The sequence below is a fragment of the Ursus maritimus genome, unplaced genomic scaffold (assembly GCF_017311325.1).
Source record: "Ursus maritimus isolate PB19 unplaced genomic scaffold, ASM1731132v1 scaffold_19, whole genome shotgun sequence".
In the NCBI taxonomy this organism is placed as follows: Eukaryota; Metazoa; Chordata; class Mammalia; order Carnivora; family Ursidae; genus Ursus; species Ursus maritimus.
Window position 1 is genome coordinate 52,146,197 of NW_024424341.1, and position 18,557 is coordinate 52,164,753.

Here is an 18,557-nt window from a genome sequence, read left to right on the forward strand (position 1 = left end):
CAGGGTGATCCACCTGCCGTCACTCCATACCCATTCCCCGTGGGGTGACACCACCACCTTCTTTGCAGGTGACACCCCAATTTTCCAGCGCCTCCTACATTTTTGGGGTGACACCCATGCTGGAAACCCCACCCGGCTCTAATCCTGCTTCCCTCACTGAGTCACTTCCAACCCCGCCAGGCCTGCTGGGGGCAGACTTAGGTGACTCAGGCCCCCAGGCCCCTCGCTCTTGCACCCCTCAGGAGCCCCACAGTTAAAAATCCCAGGACCCCTGCCTGCAGGCTCAGGGCTGCAGCCCAGCCTAACCCAAGAGTCTACAGCCTCCTCCCTCAGACCCAGAATCTGAGCCCCTCTCCCTCCTCTGTTAGGGGCCCAGATGAAGTCCCAGCCCCTCCTCCCTCAGACCCAGGAGTTCAGCCCCCACCCCCCAATCTGCCCTGTTAGATACCACCCCCCCCCCAGTCCAGGGCCACATCCATCTCCCTCCAGAGCCACAGCTTCCCGGTTCCCAGCCTCCTCCCTTCCCAGTTTGAAGGTGGAGTGAGTTGTGTATATTTACTTTGGTTTCAGCATGAGTCACCCCCAAAACACACTGCCCCCCATGTGCCTAGTGGTCCCGAATGGGAAGACAGTGCCATCATTCTCTCCATCTCTTTCTGTCTTTGTCTCTGTCCATCTCTCTGAATCCCCTTCTCTTTCTCCTGTCTGGGTCTCTCTCCTTCTGTCTCTGTGTCCCCCATTCCCTCCCTGTCTCTCTGTCCTCCCTCTCTTTGGGTCTTTGCACTGTAGCCCAACTGTGCCCCTTGCGCCTCCCCTCTGCCTTTTCTCCCCCAGCCCTCTGTCTCTCTCTGCCTGCTCCCCTTTGTCTCCCCTCCCAGCTCCGCATCTCTGGCCCCCTCCCTGATTTCCTCAGTCCCACTAGAGCTGGAAGGGAAAGGGGGGGATGGGGAATGGAGAACGAGGGAGGGGAAGTTCCTGTGGGGGGAAGAAGGTCAGCTGGACCGGCTTGGCTCCCTGGGCACCTCTGTCAGAGCCCCGCCCAGGGCTGTGTGGCCCGCCCCAATATAAGCAGCTCCTGGCCAGAGACAGAACTCAGTACCCGGCTCACCCACACCTGTCTGCATCTTCGCCATCGCTGTCCTGCAGGTAGGAACATCTGCCCACCGCCCTCTGCTCTGTGCTCTCCCCACCCCGCTCCACTGACATCTCTGTCTCCTTGCGTATCTCTGACTGTCTCGGTGGACAGTTCTGTCTTTCTCAATGCCCTCCGTGTCCACCTTCTCAACCTGAGTGGCGCTGGGTTGAATTTGGAAGTCCTGGGGCCTAGCACCACCTCTACTAACCCCCTTGGCCTGGGCTACCTCTCTGAACCTTCGTGTTCCATCTGCGAAATGGGCTGGCAGAGAAGTCAAAGCGCTGGGCAGGTGGGAGTGTTACTGGTGGCATCTCTATGGGCACCTGGCCTGATGTCTTCCTCCCCTTGTCTCTGACTCTGCCTGCCTCTGTCCCCTGGTCTGTCTCCAGCTCTACCTCTGGTATGAGGAAGGTCCTTTGGGGTCTGTCGGGCAGCGGTAGAGAGATGGGCGAGTTTCTCGCCCCCACCCCATACATCCCTACCCCCTGTTTCTCCGAGCTGGCAGGCTGACTTGGCCTCTTTCTCCCCAGCACCCTTCCCCCTGAGAACCCAGCCCCCAGTGCCCCCTCTCCTTGCCCGCCCCTCCCCCAGTATCTAGCATCCCTTGGACAGACTCAGCCACTGTCACCGCCGCCGCCACCTCTGCCGTCCCCAACTCTGCCACTTCGTCAAAGATGCAGTTTGAGATGCACGACAACGTGAAAGGCAAAGGTGGGATCACTGGATGGACCAGCAACCCTTCCAGTCCCTGGAACCTGGCCGCTTCCCTCCCCCGGGCGCCCTGGCTTCGAAGACAGATGGCGCCTGATTGCACCCCAGAGGCCCCTGGAAATGCGGGAACCCAGCACCCCAGGCCCAGACGTGGAGGAGGCGGCGGCACGTCTCAGCCCCGCCCGGATGTGGCACCCACCCTTCCCCAGACTTGGAGGGGTTCCCTACCCACGGCTCAACCGGATGTGCAGGAGGCAGTGGCGATGGGGACAGACTGGGGTGTCAGTGCCCAAACGTGGCGGAAAGGAATAGGGGGTGCCGTGGTGTCCCCTCCGTGGGCGGCCTGGTGGCCCCGCCCAGACTGCCCGGCAGAGGAAGGGGCGGCAGGTTGTGGGGTCTGGGAGGGCTGTCAGGCTGCGCGCTGACCCTGGCCCACCCCCTTCGCAGCCATGTCCTACCCGGTGACCAGTCAGCCCCAGTGCGCCAGCAGCTGCTACCAGACCCAGCTCAGCGACTGGCACACGGGACTCACGGACTGCTGCAACGACATGCCCGTCTGTGAGTGCGGGCGGCTCCCCCCCCCCGGGGCGGGGCGCGGCCCCGCGAACCCCACGCCCCCTCCTTACCTTAGACTGTCAGTTCCCACACTCTAACCTTCACCCCTTCCTCCGACCTCCAACACTTCCTAGGATCCTGGCCTCACCTCTTCCAACTTCCCCTGCGACCCTCAACCTCCCCCTTGCACCCTCAACTTTCCGCGTTGTGGCCCCAGCCCCCCCTCCAAACCCTATCTCCCAGCCTCTAAACCAGCCCCGCTGGGACCCTTCATTCCCTCCCGGGCCCTCGCCTGGGCGCCGCGGACGATCGGCCTCGCCTCTCCCCGACGCGGAGGCGGAGCCGGCCCGGGGCGCCGGGTGGGCCCCCCTCTGACTGCCCCGCGCCCGCCCCCAGGTTTGTGCGGCACTTTCGCCCCCCTGTGCCTCGCCTGCCGCATCTCCGACGACTTCGGGGAGTGCTGCTGCGCGCCCTACCTGCCCGGAGGCCTGCACTCCCTGCGCACCGGCATGCGGGAGCGCTATCACATCCAGGTGCGGGCGGGCGTCGGGGCAGGGGTGGGGACGGGCCTCCTGCGACCCGAGGCGGGGCTCCTAACCTCTCTCTCTCTTCCACCCTCTAGGGATCGGTCGGGCACGACTGGGCGGCCCTCACCTTTTGTTTGCCCTGCGCCCTCTGTCAGATGGCGCGGGAATTGAAGATCCGAGAGTAAAGAAGTTCCTTCCCCACGTCTCCCTCTTTTCCACCTGTCACGCCCCCCTGCCCGCGCCTCCTCTGCCCCCTCTGCCTCCTCATGGGAGAGCCTGCCCCTCCGCCCTATCCCGCTACCAGAAATACACCCACAATAAAATCCTGAAAACCAACTCCGCCTACATTCTTTTTGTCCCAAGGAAGGAATCTGGGTGGAGGGGGAGGCTCAGTGAGGGGTGTGGGGACACAGGGAAGATGCCTAGGTGTGGAACGAGGTCAGACTCAGAGCTTTGACCCCAGCCTGCTGTGTCGGACACTGGCAAGTCTCTTACCTCGCTAAACCAGGGGGTCCTTAGTAACAAAGTGAAACCACTAACCCCTTAAGATGCCCAGCTGAAGTTCTGCGGGTATCCTGAAACTAGGCAAAACCAGAAAAAGCCCCTCCCCCACCCCTACTAAGTCAATTCCTATGGACTCTTGGCCTACACACAATCCTAACAGGTGGGGGGGCAGTCCTTTGTCTCCAAAGCAGAGAACTGCCAGCTTTAAGGCTCTCTGGAGCTGAAACTAATCCTTAAGGATCACCCAGTTCTCTTTATTCCAAAAGCAACTAGCAGATTAGAAAACCTGGTCTCAAAACTGGGCAGACCTCGGATCCGATTGCCACTTACTAGGCGTGTTATCTTAGTGAATTAATAAGCCTCTCTGAGCCTGTTTCCTCCTCTGAGGATAATCCCCAATATGTCACATGGCTACGGTGTGAGCAAGAGACGGAACAGATGGAAAGACCAAAGAGCGAGCTTAATAAACTTGTTAATATTATTATGCATAATAATATTATACTGTTCTGTTATTTGTATTATTTGCTGTTATTCTCTCTCTCTCTCTCCATCTGTGTATCCAACCATCAAGTGACATCTTCACTTGGAATATCTAATAGACATCTCAAATTTTAAAAACCTAACTCCAGGGGCACCTGGGTGGCTCAGTTGGTTAAGCGTCCGACTCTTGATTTGGGCTCAGGTCATGATCTTAGGGTCGCGAGATCAAGCCCCCCATTGGGCTCCATGCTGGGCATGAATCCTGCTTAAGATTCTCTCTCTCCCTCTCGCTCCCCCACCCTGCGAGTACTCTCTCTCTCTCTCTCAAAAATAAATAAAATAAAACCTAACTCCAGATTCCCTACCTGCTCCTCCCAGGCTCCCCTTCTCAGGAAATAGCAAACCTTGGGGCGCCTGGGTGGCTCAGTCAGTTAGGTGCCTGTCTTAGGCTCAGGTCGTGATCACAGGGTCCTGGGATCAAGTCCTGCATCGGGCTCTCCGCTCAGCGGGGAGCCTGCTTCTCTCTCTCCCTCTGCGATCTCTCTCACTCTTTCTCTCTCTGAAATAAATAAATAAAATCTTAAAGGAAAAAAAAAAAGAAAATAGCAAACCCCATCTTTCCAGCTGCTCAGTCACTTTGTTATCCAATATCCCAATCTGTCACACATTGTTGGTCCTACTTTCAGAATATATCCAGAACCTCACTTCTCCCTACTCTGCTACCCACACCTTGTTCCAGTCACCCTCTTCTTCAGCCTAGACTAATGCAGTGGCTCCTCACTGGGCTCCCTGCCCTGTCTCCAGATCTTTAGTTTCCTCCCACAGAGAAGCCCTGGGAACACCTGAGTTAGGTCACATCCCTCCTGCGCTCAGAACCCTCTCACTACCTGGAGTGCTGCAGGCCCTTGGTGAAATCCCACCCCCCACCTTTTCCTGAAGTCCTGAGGGCATTGATGGCCATACACAGACGCCCAAATCCAGACCTTCAGCCTCCCACGCCAGGCTTTCTCTCACGATCCCTGAGCCTTTTGCATTCCAGGTACAGGGAGAGCAGGGTGAGGTGGCAGCTCAGGGGCTAACATGGAGGGAGGGGGAGCGCGTGCTACGGGGCATTTGTACGGGGCACCCGCACGCCATGGGCAGGAGCTGGAGAGAGCGGCTCTGCGTCCCCGGGAGAGGGTCCAGTCACAGCGCAAAGGCTCTGCCAGGGAAGGCACACTCTCGCAGGTTGGTGGCGGGGAAGAGACCTTGTCAAGGGTCCAATCAGCATGCAGACAAGTCTTGAAGAACCACCTTAGCTCCTTCCTGGCAGTGCAGGTTGACCGCTCCACTGGCCTGGGACTCCCCAAGGCAGCACGCCCTGTTTCTGGTGGGCTTTCCGGTTGGGAAACTGTGCCTTCTCCCCAGCAGAAATTGGCCGTTTTAACACCCGCCCCTAGCGCCCGCTCTGTGCCGGGGGGCTAAGAGCCTGCAGGATGTCCCTTACGCTTTCTCTGTGACCTTGCCTCCTCCTTAGTCCCTTATGCCTGGGGCTTTCCCTCCCCAGGGAGCGAGAGGGCCTGGTGGTCGGGCATGGGGATCTGAGAGGCACGTGGCAGCTGTCATTCAACAGTTAAATGATGTCTATGACCTCGTCTGCTCACCTGCGAAACGGGATTCCACAGTTCCCTCCCTCGCATGGTTGTTGGGCTGGAACGTGGCCAAGCGAACCGTCGGGCACGGGTACCCAGCAAGTACATGTTCTCAGCCACGTGGAGGTTAGGCACTACCAATGGCTCATAAAGGCAAAACTCCTGTGTGGGTGGAGTCATCCCCGAAAATTACGTGGCCCATGAATCTGAAAATACTGTGATTTTCGTGGACCGCACTGGAGACCCAAACAGCCCCTAAGTGCGCGCACCCTACCGCCGCGTCCTTGGCTAGCCGTCAGACGAAGCCACCAGCATGTGCCCTCGGCTGTTTTCCTCTCAGCCAGACTCCCTCGCTGCGCAGGGCCCACTGAGGGCACATCCGCCCCCCCAGCTCTTGCTTGCCCTGGGGGCCTGGTGGATGAAATCTCCTGCCGTGCTCCCCCACGTGGGCCGTGGGAGCCTTCTTGGATTCGAGGAAACTCATCATGTTGGGGCGTCTTGGTCTCTCTGCTGCCTCCACTCTTCTGTCAGAGGCCAGCATAAAACCCAATCCCGGGACCGAGAGTCTGTTTTCCCTCCTGAGACAAATGGGTCTCCCTGCGACAGGGATCTGAGGAAGGGCCAGGGGCCTCCGTGCCCTCACCTCCCCCACGTCCGTCCTTTCTAGGGACGACCAAGAGCTTCCTGGGCAGCACCATCCCACCCTTGCCTACGAGGGGCAGGGTGGAGCCAGGCCCAGCCATGCGGCTCTGAGGGGCCACCAAGGTAAGTGCACTGATGGGACTTAACCACACTCGGGTGCTGTTCAAACAAGCCGCCCCCTCTCCTGCATGCAGACGGCGCTCAGACACCGGCCTTCTCCACACTCTTTATTTGCTGCTTCAACCGCTCCCCCCTCTTTCAGCCTCTTAGGCTGAGGACCCCAGTAGAGAAGAGGCGGACCCCAGCTCCTCAAGGTCCACACACAGATGGGGGAGGGAGTCTTGCAAAAAGGAGACCCAAGTTCAAGATGGCTAGGATTAGGATGGGGGCAGTCCTCAAGGGGGACAGGAGCTCAGGAGTCCGTGGTGGTGGCTGGGGAGCAGCCCCTAGGGAGAGCCCCCACGTCTTCAAGGCAGCACTGTCTGGGAAGAGAGCTGCGCAGTGGAGATCCCACTGTGTCCATCTCCAACCCTGGTCTTGCCCCCGCCACACACACGCCCTACACCCTGGGCAGCATCTCCAGCTTTGTCTCCTGGGACTCCTGCTGAGCCGGTGACCCCGGTCCTAGGGTCAGTGACACCATCTGAGCTTTGTCCCTCCAGCCCTGAGGTGACAACTGGCCCCTGGGCTGCCTCACCATCCCACCTCTGATCGGCAGACCAGAACAGCCAATCCCCAGCACTCGGTCCCTTCCGCTGAAACACGCAGAGCCTCTGTCTCCCTGGCTGGACCTGACTGAAGAGATGCCTCAAGGCCATCTTAGAGTCCAAGGCCGGACTTCTGAGCCTCCCCACAAGCCCCAGGCTGCCCCATTGTAACAGACGACCCCACCATCCGCCTGTAGTTCGGGCCACAAAGTTGAGGGCGTCCTGGATTCCCCTCTCCGTCACCCCAACATCCACACACATCCTGCACCTGTCCCTGACCCACCCCGTCCCCGCCACCACCCTAGTCCAGCCCACGGTCATCTCTTGTCCCCTCCGACCCATTCTCCACACCGCAGCTGAGGGACCCCTTGAACAGGTTCGTCAGACCCTGCCATTCTCCCTCATACACCTGTCCCACGGCTTCCCGTTGCCCTGAAAATAAAACTCAAAACCCTATGTGGGGCCTGCCCGGCCCTGGGTGACGCCACCCCTGCCTGTCCCCAACCTCACCTCCTCTTCGCACTCGGTCTGGGTCACACCGGCCACCTCTCTGACCCCTCCAATAAAGCACGCTGGTTCCCACCTCTGGGCCTGGTCCTTGCAGCTCCTGCCGCCTGCGACCCGCTTCCCAGGGTTCTCCCCTCGGCCAGTTCTCTGTCTTCAGGCCCAGCTTCTCCGAATCCAACTGACGCTGCCCCCCGGTCCCTCACGGCCACATCCTGTGAGCCCTCCTGGCACCTCTCCTCTGCGTGTGTGTGTGCGTGCGTGCAAGCGCTGACACACACTGATTGTCTCCCTCCACTGCAGTCGAAGCCCCACGAGATCAGGGAACTGGTCTGTCTCGGTTTCTGCTCCGCCCAGTGTCTTCAACGGCATAGAGTTATCAATAAATAATTGTTGAATGCAGAACGTCGAGTGCCCTGTCTGGGGAGCCCCAGGAAAAGGGAGCCGGAGGTCTCTGAGGACACAGTGTCTGGGGGCCCCTGGGCGGAGGAGCCCCAAGTCCAGGGCGGCGTCATCAGGGCACTCAGCTGCCGTGGCTGAGAACCCCACCGTGGGTCAGAGGGACATGCTGGTGAGATTGTCCTGGCTCAACAGTCCCTTCCGGCCTGCGCCAGCCCCGTGCCCACTGCCCCCGGCGCCCCCGCCGCCCCCACAGTATTCGTGCAGCCTGTGTCGCAGCGTGACGAGGGCTGAGCCCAGGCAGGCACCGTTGGGTGCGTGGGGGCCCCCAGGCAACTGGAGCAGCAGCGTGGCCACACCAGCCATGCCATCCTCGGTGGGCTCGAGGGTGATGGGCCCGGCTCGCAGGCCGGTGGTCGTGGCGGGGATGGCCGGTGGGCAGCAGCCTCCTCCCACGGGTCCCCAGGGCCCACCGGCCCCGGTCAGCAGCAGAGGTGCCAAGAAGGGTTCGGAACGGCGGAAGGTGGGGGGCGGGAGCCCGGCCGGCTTCCAGGCAGGGGCCGGGGCAGCGGGGTCGGGCGGGAAGCAGACGGTGACCTTGGCAAAAGGGCGGCTGGCCATCTTGGTCATCTCTTGCAGATGCCGGCGCTGTTCCTGCCGCTGGTCCAGGGCCTGTTTGGCCTTCCAGAGGAGCACACAGAGAGACAGGAAGAGAAAGAAGCAGGAGAAGAAGACTGAGAAGAAGACAAACAGGTCAATGTGGGCCTGGTCCTGCCGGAAGAAGAGCAGACCCTGCGAGTCGGCCGAACCGTTGGCACCAGGCCCACTCGGGTCCCCCACGCCCAGCAGGAGCAGATAGAAGCGACTGGACTTGAGAGCGTGGTGCTCGTGCGGGTAGGTGATGACCAGCCGGTCCCGCACGCCACGAACCACGAGCACTGCCGATGGCTCCGTCACGGTCACGTAGGTGATCAGGCCCCGTGGCCACACTTCCCGCACCCGTGGCTCAGCTGGGGCGCCTGGCCCACTCCCGGCCCCCGGTCCCCCTGGGTCCCCAGCCCCCCGGGGTCCGCCGTCAGCAGGGGGTGGGGGAGGCGGTGGGGGTGGAGGTGGCTGGATGTGCACAGTGTGGACGCCTGTGTCAGGGGCCACGCGGACCACGAAGGTGTCGTAGGAGGTGGAGACATAGAGATCCACGGCACCGAAGGTCACATCCAGCGTCAGGCGAATGTCCACATTGGTAAACTTGGGCTGCACGCCAAAAAGGACGGTGCGGCCAGGGCCCAGAGCCCGGCGCTTGGGTTCGTGGAAGCAGTTGGTCTGGGACGTGGGGTCGAGGCAGCACTCCTGCTCCACGGAGATGAGGCGATAGCATTGCTGGCCGCCCAGTGGGCTCCCGTGGAATGACTCCCGGCACTTGGCGCACTGCGGGCAAGCGGGGGGTTGGGGTGGTGATCAGGGCTGAGCGCAGCGCCCGGCCACCCTCCAGGTCCTGATATTGACCTTCTGTACTGACTGGTGAGCAGCCAGTGCCCCAAGCTCCCTCAGACCCCAGCAGCTTCCTTGGGACTGCCCCTCCCCCCGGGCCCCCCTGACGCAGTATGGAGGCCACTAAGACCCTACGCTCCCGCGCCGCTGTCCCTGCCGTCAGCCCCAGTGACCACAGCATTCTGATGTGAAGGCCTCTGGAACTCTCTGGCACAGTGATGAAGGGCTCTGTTGAACCTGCCTCTACTCCTCACTACCTGTGTGGCCTCAGACTGGTGACTTAACCTCACCGAACTTGAGATCCGTCCTCTGTACCCAGGCAGGAAACAGGGCTCGCGCATGGACTGCCGAAGCCACAGGCACAGGACAGCGTGGGCCGGCCTCACCTGCCAGCCTTGCTGTTTCTGGACTGCATGAGGTACGTCCCACCTCAGGGCCTTTGCACTGGCTGATGCTCTTGCCTGGATCACTCTCTACTCACCCACAACCCCTACGGCTGCTTGTCTGGGATCCCGACTTCTATGAGGTCTTTTCTCAAGTGTCACCTCCTACCAGTCCCACGCCGCAACACCGGCCCTCCTTTCTCCTTATCGCTCGTCACTAACATACCCCGCACTCTGACTGACTCGTTCACTTGTTGCTGGACCCCTGCACAGGAATGTAACTTTCCCGAGGACAGACCGCCCTGCCCGTTTGGATCCCTACTGCGTTCCGGGGCCTTCTGTGCAGCCGGGCACACACTAGGTGCTCAGTATGTGCTGGATGAATAAGTGGACCTGGCAGGGTGTGGAGCCCTTGGCCTAGAACTCGCTTCTCCAGCCGTACCTGGTACTTGTAGCAGTCCCGACGGTCGCTGGGGGAGCTGCCCTGGCACGTGCCTGTCTCCGTATTGTTCTGACACGGGCAGCCCGTCCCGTCCTGCTCGTTACATGTATCTGCATGGCCATTACACTGGCATCTGAGGAAGGGGAAGAAGATGGGGGTCACAGCGCTCCCTGGGCCAATAGGGGTCCAGGCTGGATGCTGTGGTGAGCTTGAATTTGAGCTCCAGGCCAGAAGAGGAAACTGAGGCTCACAGGGGGTCAAGCCATGTGCTCAAGGCCATGGAGCCAGTCAGAGGCAAGGGGAAGGTCAGGATTGGAAGCCAGGTCGGAATGACTCCAGAGTCTATGGAGCATTTGGAAGGAAGGGCTGGGGTGGGAGGCCGCCCCAAGGCCTCGCCCCTCGGCAGCTCTCTCTCTGCCCCCCAGTCTCCACGGCAGATGCTCTGCGGCCTGCGTGTCAGCACCGGCCTCTGAGGGAGGGGGTCTCCCACCTGAGTCTGGCTCATGGTCCCCAACACAGCCTCAGCCCCGGGGGGATGCTGTCTGCTCCTGCCTGAGGGCAAAGAACTTGGTGGGGGGGGGGGTGGCCCACAGAGCTACTCCTTGTGGGGGGGGCAAGGGTTGTGGGGGGGGCCCTCCTTCTCACTTGGTGCACTTCCCATCCAGGAGGAAGTAGCCGTGCAGGCAGCTCTCGCATTTGTCCCCGTAGCTGTTATTTTGACAGTTCACACACACAGCCTCGTCTTCACTAGGCCCCTCGGTCACCCAGTTGTCAATCTGGCCAAGGAAAGACGGGGCGATCGCAAGGAGGCGTGGGCCATCCCCCTCCTCCCCGAGCCCCAGGAGTCCTGGACTGTGGCCTCTTCTACCTCCTCCGGATCCAGCGAGTACTTTTCCGGCTCCTTCCTGGCCATTTCGAGCTCTTTCCTGGAGACGCAGATGTGGCTATTGCCACGACAGAAGGCGTGGCAGGGCCGGCAGGTGCCGCCCCCCACAGCTGAACCCACGAACAGGGGGAGGCACTGCTCACAGTGGCTACCCTGGAAACCGGGGACGGGGTGGTCAGAGCAGGTGGCGAATCACGGGGGGGGGAAGCTGGGGAGTGGACAAGGGGCCCACCGGGAGCACCACGGGAGGCGGCAGGGGCTCGGGCTCTTGGGTCAGGCCGTCCCAGCCTAGAAGCAATTCAGCCCTCTGCGTTCGCTTGCACACCTCTAGTGACGCGGGCGTGAGGGGTGGGGGTGGCGTTCACGCCCGTCCAGCCCAAGTGTGGGGCTCGGGAAGCCCTTCCCTACACCACCCGAAGTCCTCCTCCGCCGGCCCAGCCTCCCTCGTCCAGCACTGACTCTGGCCGCTGTTGCGGGGTGGCCCCTCTCTGACGCGAATTCAGACAGTGTCCCCGAAGTCTCCCCACGTCCTCCCTGGGCCTGGCTCCTCAGGGCTCAGGGTGAGGCTCAAGACCTGGGGGTGCAGGCTGAAGGCCAGGCAGGGTCCGTCCCCAGGGGCCCACCTTGGTGTGGTTGCGACAGAGCAGGCAGTGGTCGCGGGCCCCCACGCCTGCGCACTCGCTGTGCCGGTTGCAGCGACACTCGGTGGAGCAGTTGCGGCCCACGAAGCCGAAGTGGCAGCGGCAGTGGTCGGGCTCCACACACGAGCCGTTCACGCAGCCCTGGGCGCACACGGGGCGGCACAGTCCGGTCACGCTGCAGGGGCAGGGGTGGAGGGTCAGGCCCAGGCAGGGGCCCTCAGGGCTCAGCCAGCCCACCACCCACTAGAATGCCCCCAACTGGTGGCTCATCCCTGGTCTGCACCACGCTCCCCCTCGGGGGTCTAGCCTCCACCTCCTTCAGGGGCTAGCCTGCCATCCTCCTCCTTCCCGGGCGAGTCCTGTTAAACTCACCAACCCTGCCCCTCCACGCACCGGCCCCCACCTTCACCCCTTCCTGCATGAATCGCACGCCTCACACCTGCACTGGCCTGTTCTTGCTCCCGCAGGCCCTCCCGCCCCACAGTCCCCTGGGCCCCCGCGCCCTCACTTGTCCATGGTGTAGCCCGCCTTGCAGCTGCACTCGTAACCGTGTGGCCGGTCATGGCAGTTCTGCGTCTCGTTGCAGTCGTGGTGCCCGTTTGCACACTCGTCCTCAGGGGGGCAGGACAGGAAGGCCCAGGAGGCCCCAGGCCGCCCGCACGTCAGCCCTGGCACAGGGACACAGAGCTTCACCTGGGGGCCTCTGCGTAGCCCCCCCAGCCACCCAGGCCTTTGCTCCACCTTCCCCTGACCCCCACCTCCAAGACAGCCCCCAGCGCCCCCCAGGTTCTCTGTGCCAGACTCCAGCGCAGGGGCAACCCCTCTCACCACCCTCCAGCCCAGCTCACCGTCACGGGGACCGCTGAGCCCACCCTCCAGGCAGCGGCCGCCCCCATCCTGGCCCCCCCAGGCACACCAGCCGCAGTGGGGGCGCCGCAGGCACAGGGCACACTGGGTCGCCTGCGCACAGCCCAGGGAGCAGCTCTCGGGTCCGCGGAGCAGGCGCCCACAGCCTCCGGCCATACATCGCAGGGGCAGGTAGGAGGGGCTCAGGCACTGTACAGGGGAGGGGAAATGAGGAATGAGGTTGGGGGAGGGGCAAGAAAGAGGCAGAAAAAGAGGATCAAACACATCCTGGGTGTCTTCTGGGACCGCACCCCCTCCTCAAAGTTCGCGCCCCTCTCTGGCCACAGCCGATGGACACTGAAATGGACCCCAGCAGGGGTTAATCGCATTCTCCCTGTCAAGGATTTGTAACTGGGAGTCCACAATGGGAGTCAGGCTAGGGGCATCCTTGAAACTGGAAGATTCTGGAAGTGAGGGCTGGGGGGCTGTTTGGATAAGCAAACCACAGCAAATAAGAGAACAGACTGGCAGGAAAAGAGCAGATACAGAAGGAAGAAGGAAGCATAAGGACCACACACCCCCAGCCGATGGCGGGGAGGTGTGCAGGGGAGGGCAGCTTTCTAGGCTCTGTCTCCAGGCCCTTGTAAGACCTGGCTGCACTTTCCACCCTGGGCTCCAAGAGGTACCACTATGCTGGTGTGACCAGCGGCGTCGGTCTCCCCACCTGGCTTAGCGCCCACGGCTGTTTCTCACAACCAAAGGAAGGCAACAATCTAGAGACAGAAACTAGTGACAGGGGCGGAGTTGCAAGTCACTGTGGAGCTGGCTGCTGGGGCAACAGGGTCCTCCCGTACTAGGCTGGGAAGCAGAGTCTGTGGTCAGGGGCTGCTCAGGAGCTCACACGCCATCACTCAGCACGTCCTGGGACCCAGACAAGGTGCGCCATCAGGGTCAGACTCTTGGGAACTTTCCACAGGGTATCAGAGTATTTTATTTGTTCTTTGGGCCTTAAGTGTAAGAAGACAGGGATTAGTCCAAGCTGTCTGACGGCAATCGGCAACCACGCAATCCTGAAATAGACACCCTCGTTGCTGTGGCCGGAGCTCTGAGCCCACGGACGCTTATGGCCAGCAGCGAGCTGAGCCTTGCCGAACTGCTGGAGCTAGGCTTCCAGATCTAAATTTAGTGCACCCCTTGACAGATGGTGGGGCGATCTGGAGGGTGGGAGGCGGGGAGACCGAGTCCCCAGTCCGCACAGCGTTTTTTGCTGTGACCTCCCTGTGGCCGTATGCGATGCTGTCCGACACCATAACTGCATCCCCTGCGCCCTTGGACGAGATGTAGGAACCTAAGTCCCAAGAGCAGGATTCCAGCTCGTCTTGACATGGGCCTACAACCTAGTGAGTGCCTGGCACGGGGAAGGGGCTCCATAAAGACCTTGGTGAAGAGAAGCCAGGGATGGGAGCACTCTGTTGGCCATCCCAGGCTCTGAAGCCAAAGTCATTCAAAAGAACGATGCCTGGGGGTTAAAATAACAGCGGCCCTGGAGCCAACTCATAACGGGGCCGGTCTGCACATCTGTTCTGTCCGATCTGTGCGGTGAGGGCTGTTAGAAGCCCGAGCCAACACTTCAAAGCTAGGAGACGGCTCGGAGATCCGGAACCCTGGCACAAGTGCCCTCCCACCCGCGTGCGGCACCGACTGGGCACTGGAGTCTCCCGCCCCACAGAGCAGCACAGAGGGGCTGGGCGAGCAGCCTGCCCGCAGGCTCCCTGGCACTGCCTTCCAGGCGCGGGAGTGCCCACAGAGACGGATGACGGGACCCTCGATGCTATCTGGGGAGAACCTGTATCACCACAAGGATGCCCGGCCTGGGGATGAGGCCTCAGCGTGTTAGAGACCCACACTGCGGGGTCACGTCGAGAACCCCCACAGGGAACAGTGGCCCACCCCGCCCACCCAGCCATGGGGACTCTCTGGATGTCACCCACAGAGTGGAGGCTGGGAATCGTCCCACTGGGCAGAACCTGGGGAATGACTGAGTTTTCACCCAGTAGCAGGCATGGCCCCAAGCTCCAAAGACACTCGCCCATTTAATTTCTACCACCTGCCTATGGGATGGTGTGGCATAACCCAAAAATATATCCTACAGGTGTCCTGGTCTTTCCTGAGTGCTGGAATGCCTTTTGTTATTCATAAGAAGCTGATTTCATACCTGAGTTTATGCTAAAGAGGGGATGTAGGGAGGGTGTCACCAGAAAGATCAAGTGGTGAGAGGCCTGGTGCTTGCAGCCCCCCCCACCGACTGGGATGGGGGTGGAGCTGGGGTCTATAAAAACTCACGGACAAGGAGATTCAGAAAGCTCCCCTGTGGCAAGCATGGTGTGCCCAGAGGGGGCGCAGGGGCTCTGCACGTTCACCCCTTACCCTGCCCTGTCTCTCTCACCTGGCTCTGCCCGAGTTGTAGCCTCCAGAGTAAACTGATACTCGTGAGCAGTTGTTTTTCTGAGTTCCACGAGCCATTCTAGCAAATGACCAAACCCGCAGAGCAGGTGGTAGGACCCCTGATTTACAGCTGGTTGGTCAGCAGCGTGAGTGGTCTGAAATCGTGACTGGCCTCAGAAATGGGGGCAGGCCTGTGGGACTTTCCTGACTTTGTGGGACCTGGCTCCAACTCTGGGTGGCCTGTGTGTCAGGAGTGAATGGACGGCAGGAGGTGAATTTTCTTGTCTCCTGCTGGGGTAGGGTTGGGGGTCGAAGGCCTTGCGTCTGCCACCGGGGGTGGCCAAATGATGCTAGCCAGAGGCATCTTGGGAATGGACTCTAAGGGGAAACAGGAGCTGGACAGTCAAGGGTCGGACTGTCACTGACTGGCACCTACATTGCCTGCCCAGACTACACCCACAGAGAGTCTCTCTCCAGCTCACAGCCTGAATGAGTGGTGGGTCTGAACCGCCGGGTTAGAACCATGTGCTCCTACCCCTCCCTGGCCACGTCTCGCTGGGCCAAGGCTGGACGTCTAACCCGTGAGCTGAGTCGAAGTCTGCCCTTGAGAACGTGAGCTAACCGAGGAACACAGAGATGACTGCCGTCTCTGGAACCAGAAAGTCACACAGACCAAAGGCCATGTACCCGGATGGTCAAGGGGAGAGAAAGCAGCCAATGGAGATGCGCAGAGAATGGCTGAGATGAGAGACCCCGCGGCCCAGGACGTACGGAGTCGCAGTACTTCCTACCGCAATTCCACATAATAAAACCGAGGGTGGGGGTCTGTTTCTTACAACCAGAAGTTCCAAAAGCAGAGAAGGGGAAGGCAAGCGCAGAGGTTTGGCGGGGAGAGGCAAGATGGCATTAGCAGTCACGGGAAGGATAGGGGGACCGTGAACCTGGCTGCGGGGTCTGGAAGGTGGCGGCATGGCAGGGTCCTAGCAGACACGACACAGAGACCCGCGAAGCCAGGAGGGAAGGAGGAGCTGCTGGTGGGAGAGGAGGAGAGGAAGCACCATGGAGGGACCGGAGCCAGGGAAACGGAGGAGGAAGTAGGACAGAGGAACAGGGGCACGGCAGGGAGGGCCCCCCCCACCCTGCCCGATGGTACCTGTTGGAGGCTACTGCTCCAGACACAGTGCTGCCAGCCCCCGTCCGCGCCCTTGGAGTCCAGGCAGGACGTGCAGTTGGGCAGGAGGTGACAGGGGGTGGGGCAGGGGAGCGGGGGCGACGATTCCACTGGCATTGGGGACACGTTCAGCAGAGAGTGGCTGAAGCACGTCCAGTCGTAGGTGGGCTGCACCGAGAGGATGCGGCGGGTCTCCCCTGGGGTCGCGGGCACAGGAATCAGAGCGTGGTCCAGGCCGCCGGCCCCTCCCTGGCTCCGCCCTTCCCTGGGCGCCCAGAATCCAGGCCCCCAGGCTGTCCTCGTGGGGAGCGAGCCAGCCTCACCTGTCCTCTTGAACTGCCTGGTCCACATGCACTTGCCCTCTCGGGTGCACTGCTCGCAGTCGGCCGCCCCGCACACCGCCTCGGAGCAGTTCCCGGCCCAGAACACCTCTCGCTGGTTGATGCGACAGTCGTTCTCCGAGGTGCAGGACCCGTTCCGCCCGATGCAGGCGCCCTCAGGGCAGTTGGTACACCACTTACAGCGGGGGGCGGACGCCTGGTGGGCGAACATGGGCTCAGCGGGGTCCTCAGGGTCCCTGGCACCCCTCCTGCCTCGGCTCTTCTCACCCAATCCCAGCTGAAGTTCCTGAGCCCCGCCCCCCCAACCATTCACCTCTCCATCTCCAGGCTGCAGGGTCCGGGGATGGCGGGCCAGGCACTCACTACAGGTCCGGAGACGTCGACATTCCTCGGGGGAGCGAGGCATTGGGGAGCATGGGGGGCCCTCGCAGCCCAGCCTGGGGAGGCATGAGGCCTGGCTCAGCATACCCAGCCAGATCCCGTCCCTCCTCCACCCACCCCTGCCTCTTCCCAGTGCCTCCTGGACATTGTCCTGGGTCCCCCCACGTGCATCCCAGACGGTCTTAGCCTAGGCCTCCTGAACCTGCCCCCCCCCACCCCACTTGGCCATGGTCTCCCGTCCCCCTGCCACTCCAGCCAGAGATACTGAACAATATCCCACACTCTCCTGTCCCTCCAGCCACCAATGCATCCCCTACTCTGCACCCCTGCAGCCCCTTGCCCAGTTCAGGCCTCCTCCTCACCGGCCTCCTCCCAAGTCTCCACCCACAGCCTCCCCTCACCACTGCCCCTTCCCAACAGCCCCGGGGCTTTCTGCCCAGGCCTGCCCCTACCCTCCCTTGCTCAAACCTTCCCTGGCTTCCCATCGCCCACAGTGGAAGTTCATAATCCCTACCCCAAATCCTCGAAGGCACACATTTCAGAACTTTCCAGATTTTAGAAAAATAGTAGGCGTACCCACTGTTACATAACACTCCTAACGTTATGGGGGATTTATGGTGGAGCACCCCATAAATCAAACCCTTTAATAATTCAGTAGCAAACACAGTGACACATTTAACGGGACAAGCCAAGGCCATTATGTAGCCAAAAGAGTTTGTGCTGAACCGAAGACAGCCCTGTCAGCTTCCTGAGAGGTCTGGATTCCTGAGTGACTGGAGCCCAACGCCACAGCCAGGCACTGGGGGCCCTTCCTGAGTGGCCCCACCCACCGCTCCAGTCTCGTGTTCCCCCAGCACAGACAGTCTCTAAGATACACTGGGCACAGCCCCACCTCCGAACTTTCGCTGGTCTAAACTCTAGTGGTCATTCAGGAGCCAGTTCAGACCCTGCTCCAAGAAACAATCTGGGATGATACCGCAGCCCACAAGCAGAGCTACTCACTCAAGGGTCCCCCAGCCCGACCCTGCTGTGACGCAGCTGCCCATTCTCCCATGTGAGCCCGTGTCCTGCCCGGACAATACCCTCCTGAGCCCCCCGCCGCCCGGCAAGCCTGGCCTAGCACAGAACCCCCTTCGGAGGGCACTAGTACCGCCCACCCATGCGCTGTTCAGTCACCACAGTTACCTATGGGCCTGGTCCCCAGACAAGCAGGCCCCGTGGCACCAGGTGCAGGCCCCAGACTGGTTACAAGCTTCGGGTGAGGTCAGCAGGCGGCAGGGGTCAGGGGGCAAGGTCAGGGCCAGCAGGCGGCCCAGGGCCACTCCCCCGAAGCCCCCTGAGAGGTACAGGCGGCCCCCTACCGCCGCCACAGCATGGGCCACAGACTCCTCCATCGGGGCCCCCACAGAGGCTGGGCCTGGGGAAAGACAGAACGTTCAGAGAGAGACGCGGGGAAGAGAGCCCCATGAAGAGGCCAGTCAGAGAGCGACGCCAAGCAGAGTGATGGGCTAAGGATGGCAGAAGGACAGAGAAGGTACGGAAGGCCAGACAGGGCAAGAGACTTGACGTGGATAGCAAGACAAAAGAGAGGGAGAGACAAACAGGAAAGGGAAGCGGAAAGAATGGAATAAGGATGGAGACAAAGGCAAGGTCCAAGCCCCTTTCCAGCCTCCGAGCAGCAGACTGGAAAGAAACACCCCCTCGTATAATAGTGCTGTCTCTACAGAACGGGATCATG

The 18,557-nt window shown here is 61.3% G+C and overlaps 2 protein-coding genes across 2 annotated transcripts in view; one reads left to right on the plus strand and one right to left on the minus strand.

The window, feature by feature from the left end:
- The first annotated feature begins 872 nt into the window (after positions 1-872).
- CNFN (cornifelin) lies at positions 873-3,264 on the plus strand. Its single transcript, XM_040633046.1, has 4 exons — positions 873-1,846; positions 2,294-2,404; positions 2,798-2,934; positions 3,024-3,264. The coding sequence occupies exons 1-4, from the start codon at positions 1,810-1,812 to the stop codon at positions 3,111-3,113; spliced, it is 375 nt and encodes a 124-aa protein (XP_040488980.1). The 5' UTR covers positions 873-1,809; the 3' UTR covers positions 3,114-3,264.
- A 3,133-nt stretch (positions 3,265-6,397) lies between these two features.
- The window catches only part of MEGF8 (multiple EGF like domains 8), a 41,252-nt gene continuing 29,092 nt past the window's right edge, over positions 6,398-18,557 (minus strand). The window contains 11 exon segments of the mRNA XM_040634038.1: positions 6,398-9,220; positions 10,109-10,241; positions 10,754-10,884; positions 10,977-11,147; positions 11,618-11,810; positions 12,144-12,303; positions 12,484-12,691; positions 16,080-16,294; positions 16,421-16,634; positions 16,752-16,875; positions 18,005-18,236. Coding sequence (XP_040489972.1) covers positions 7,952-9,220; positions 10,109-10,241; positions 10,754-10,884; positions 10,977-11,147; positions 11,618-11,810; positions 12,144-12,303; positions 12,484-12,691; positions 16,080-16,294; positions 16,421-16,634; positions 16,752-16,875; positions 18,005-18,236 — 3,050 coding nt within the window. The 3' untranslated portion in view covers positions 6,398-7,951.

What these genes read in the sequence shown, in the direction of transcription:
- CNFN (XM_040633046.1), top strand. Translation starts at nt 1,810, where the DNA reads ATGCAGTTTGAGATGCACGACAACGTGAAAGGCAAAG. An exon ending in CGACAACGTGAAAGGCAAAG is followed by an intron (nt 1,847 to 2,293) that starts GTGGGATCACTG and finishes CCCCCTTCGCAG; the next exon opens with CCATGTCCTACCCGGTGACC. An exon ending in CTGCAACGACATGCCCGTCT is followed by an intron (nt 2,405 to 2,797) that starts GTGAGTGCGGGC and finishes GCCCGCCCCCAG; the next exon opens with GTTTGTGCGGCACTTTCGCC.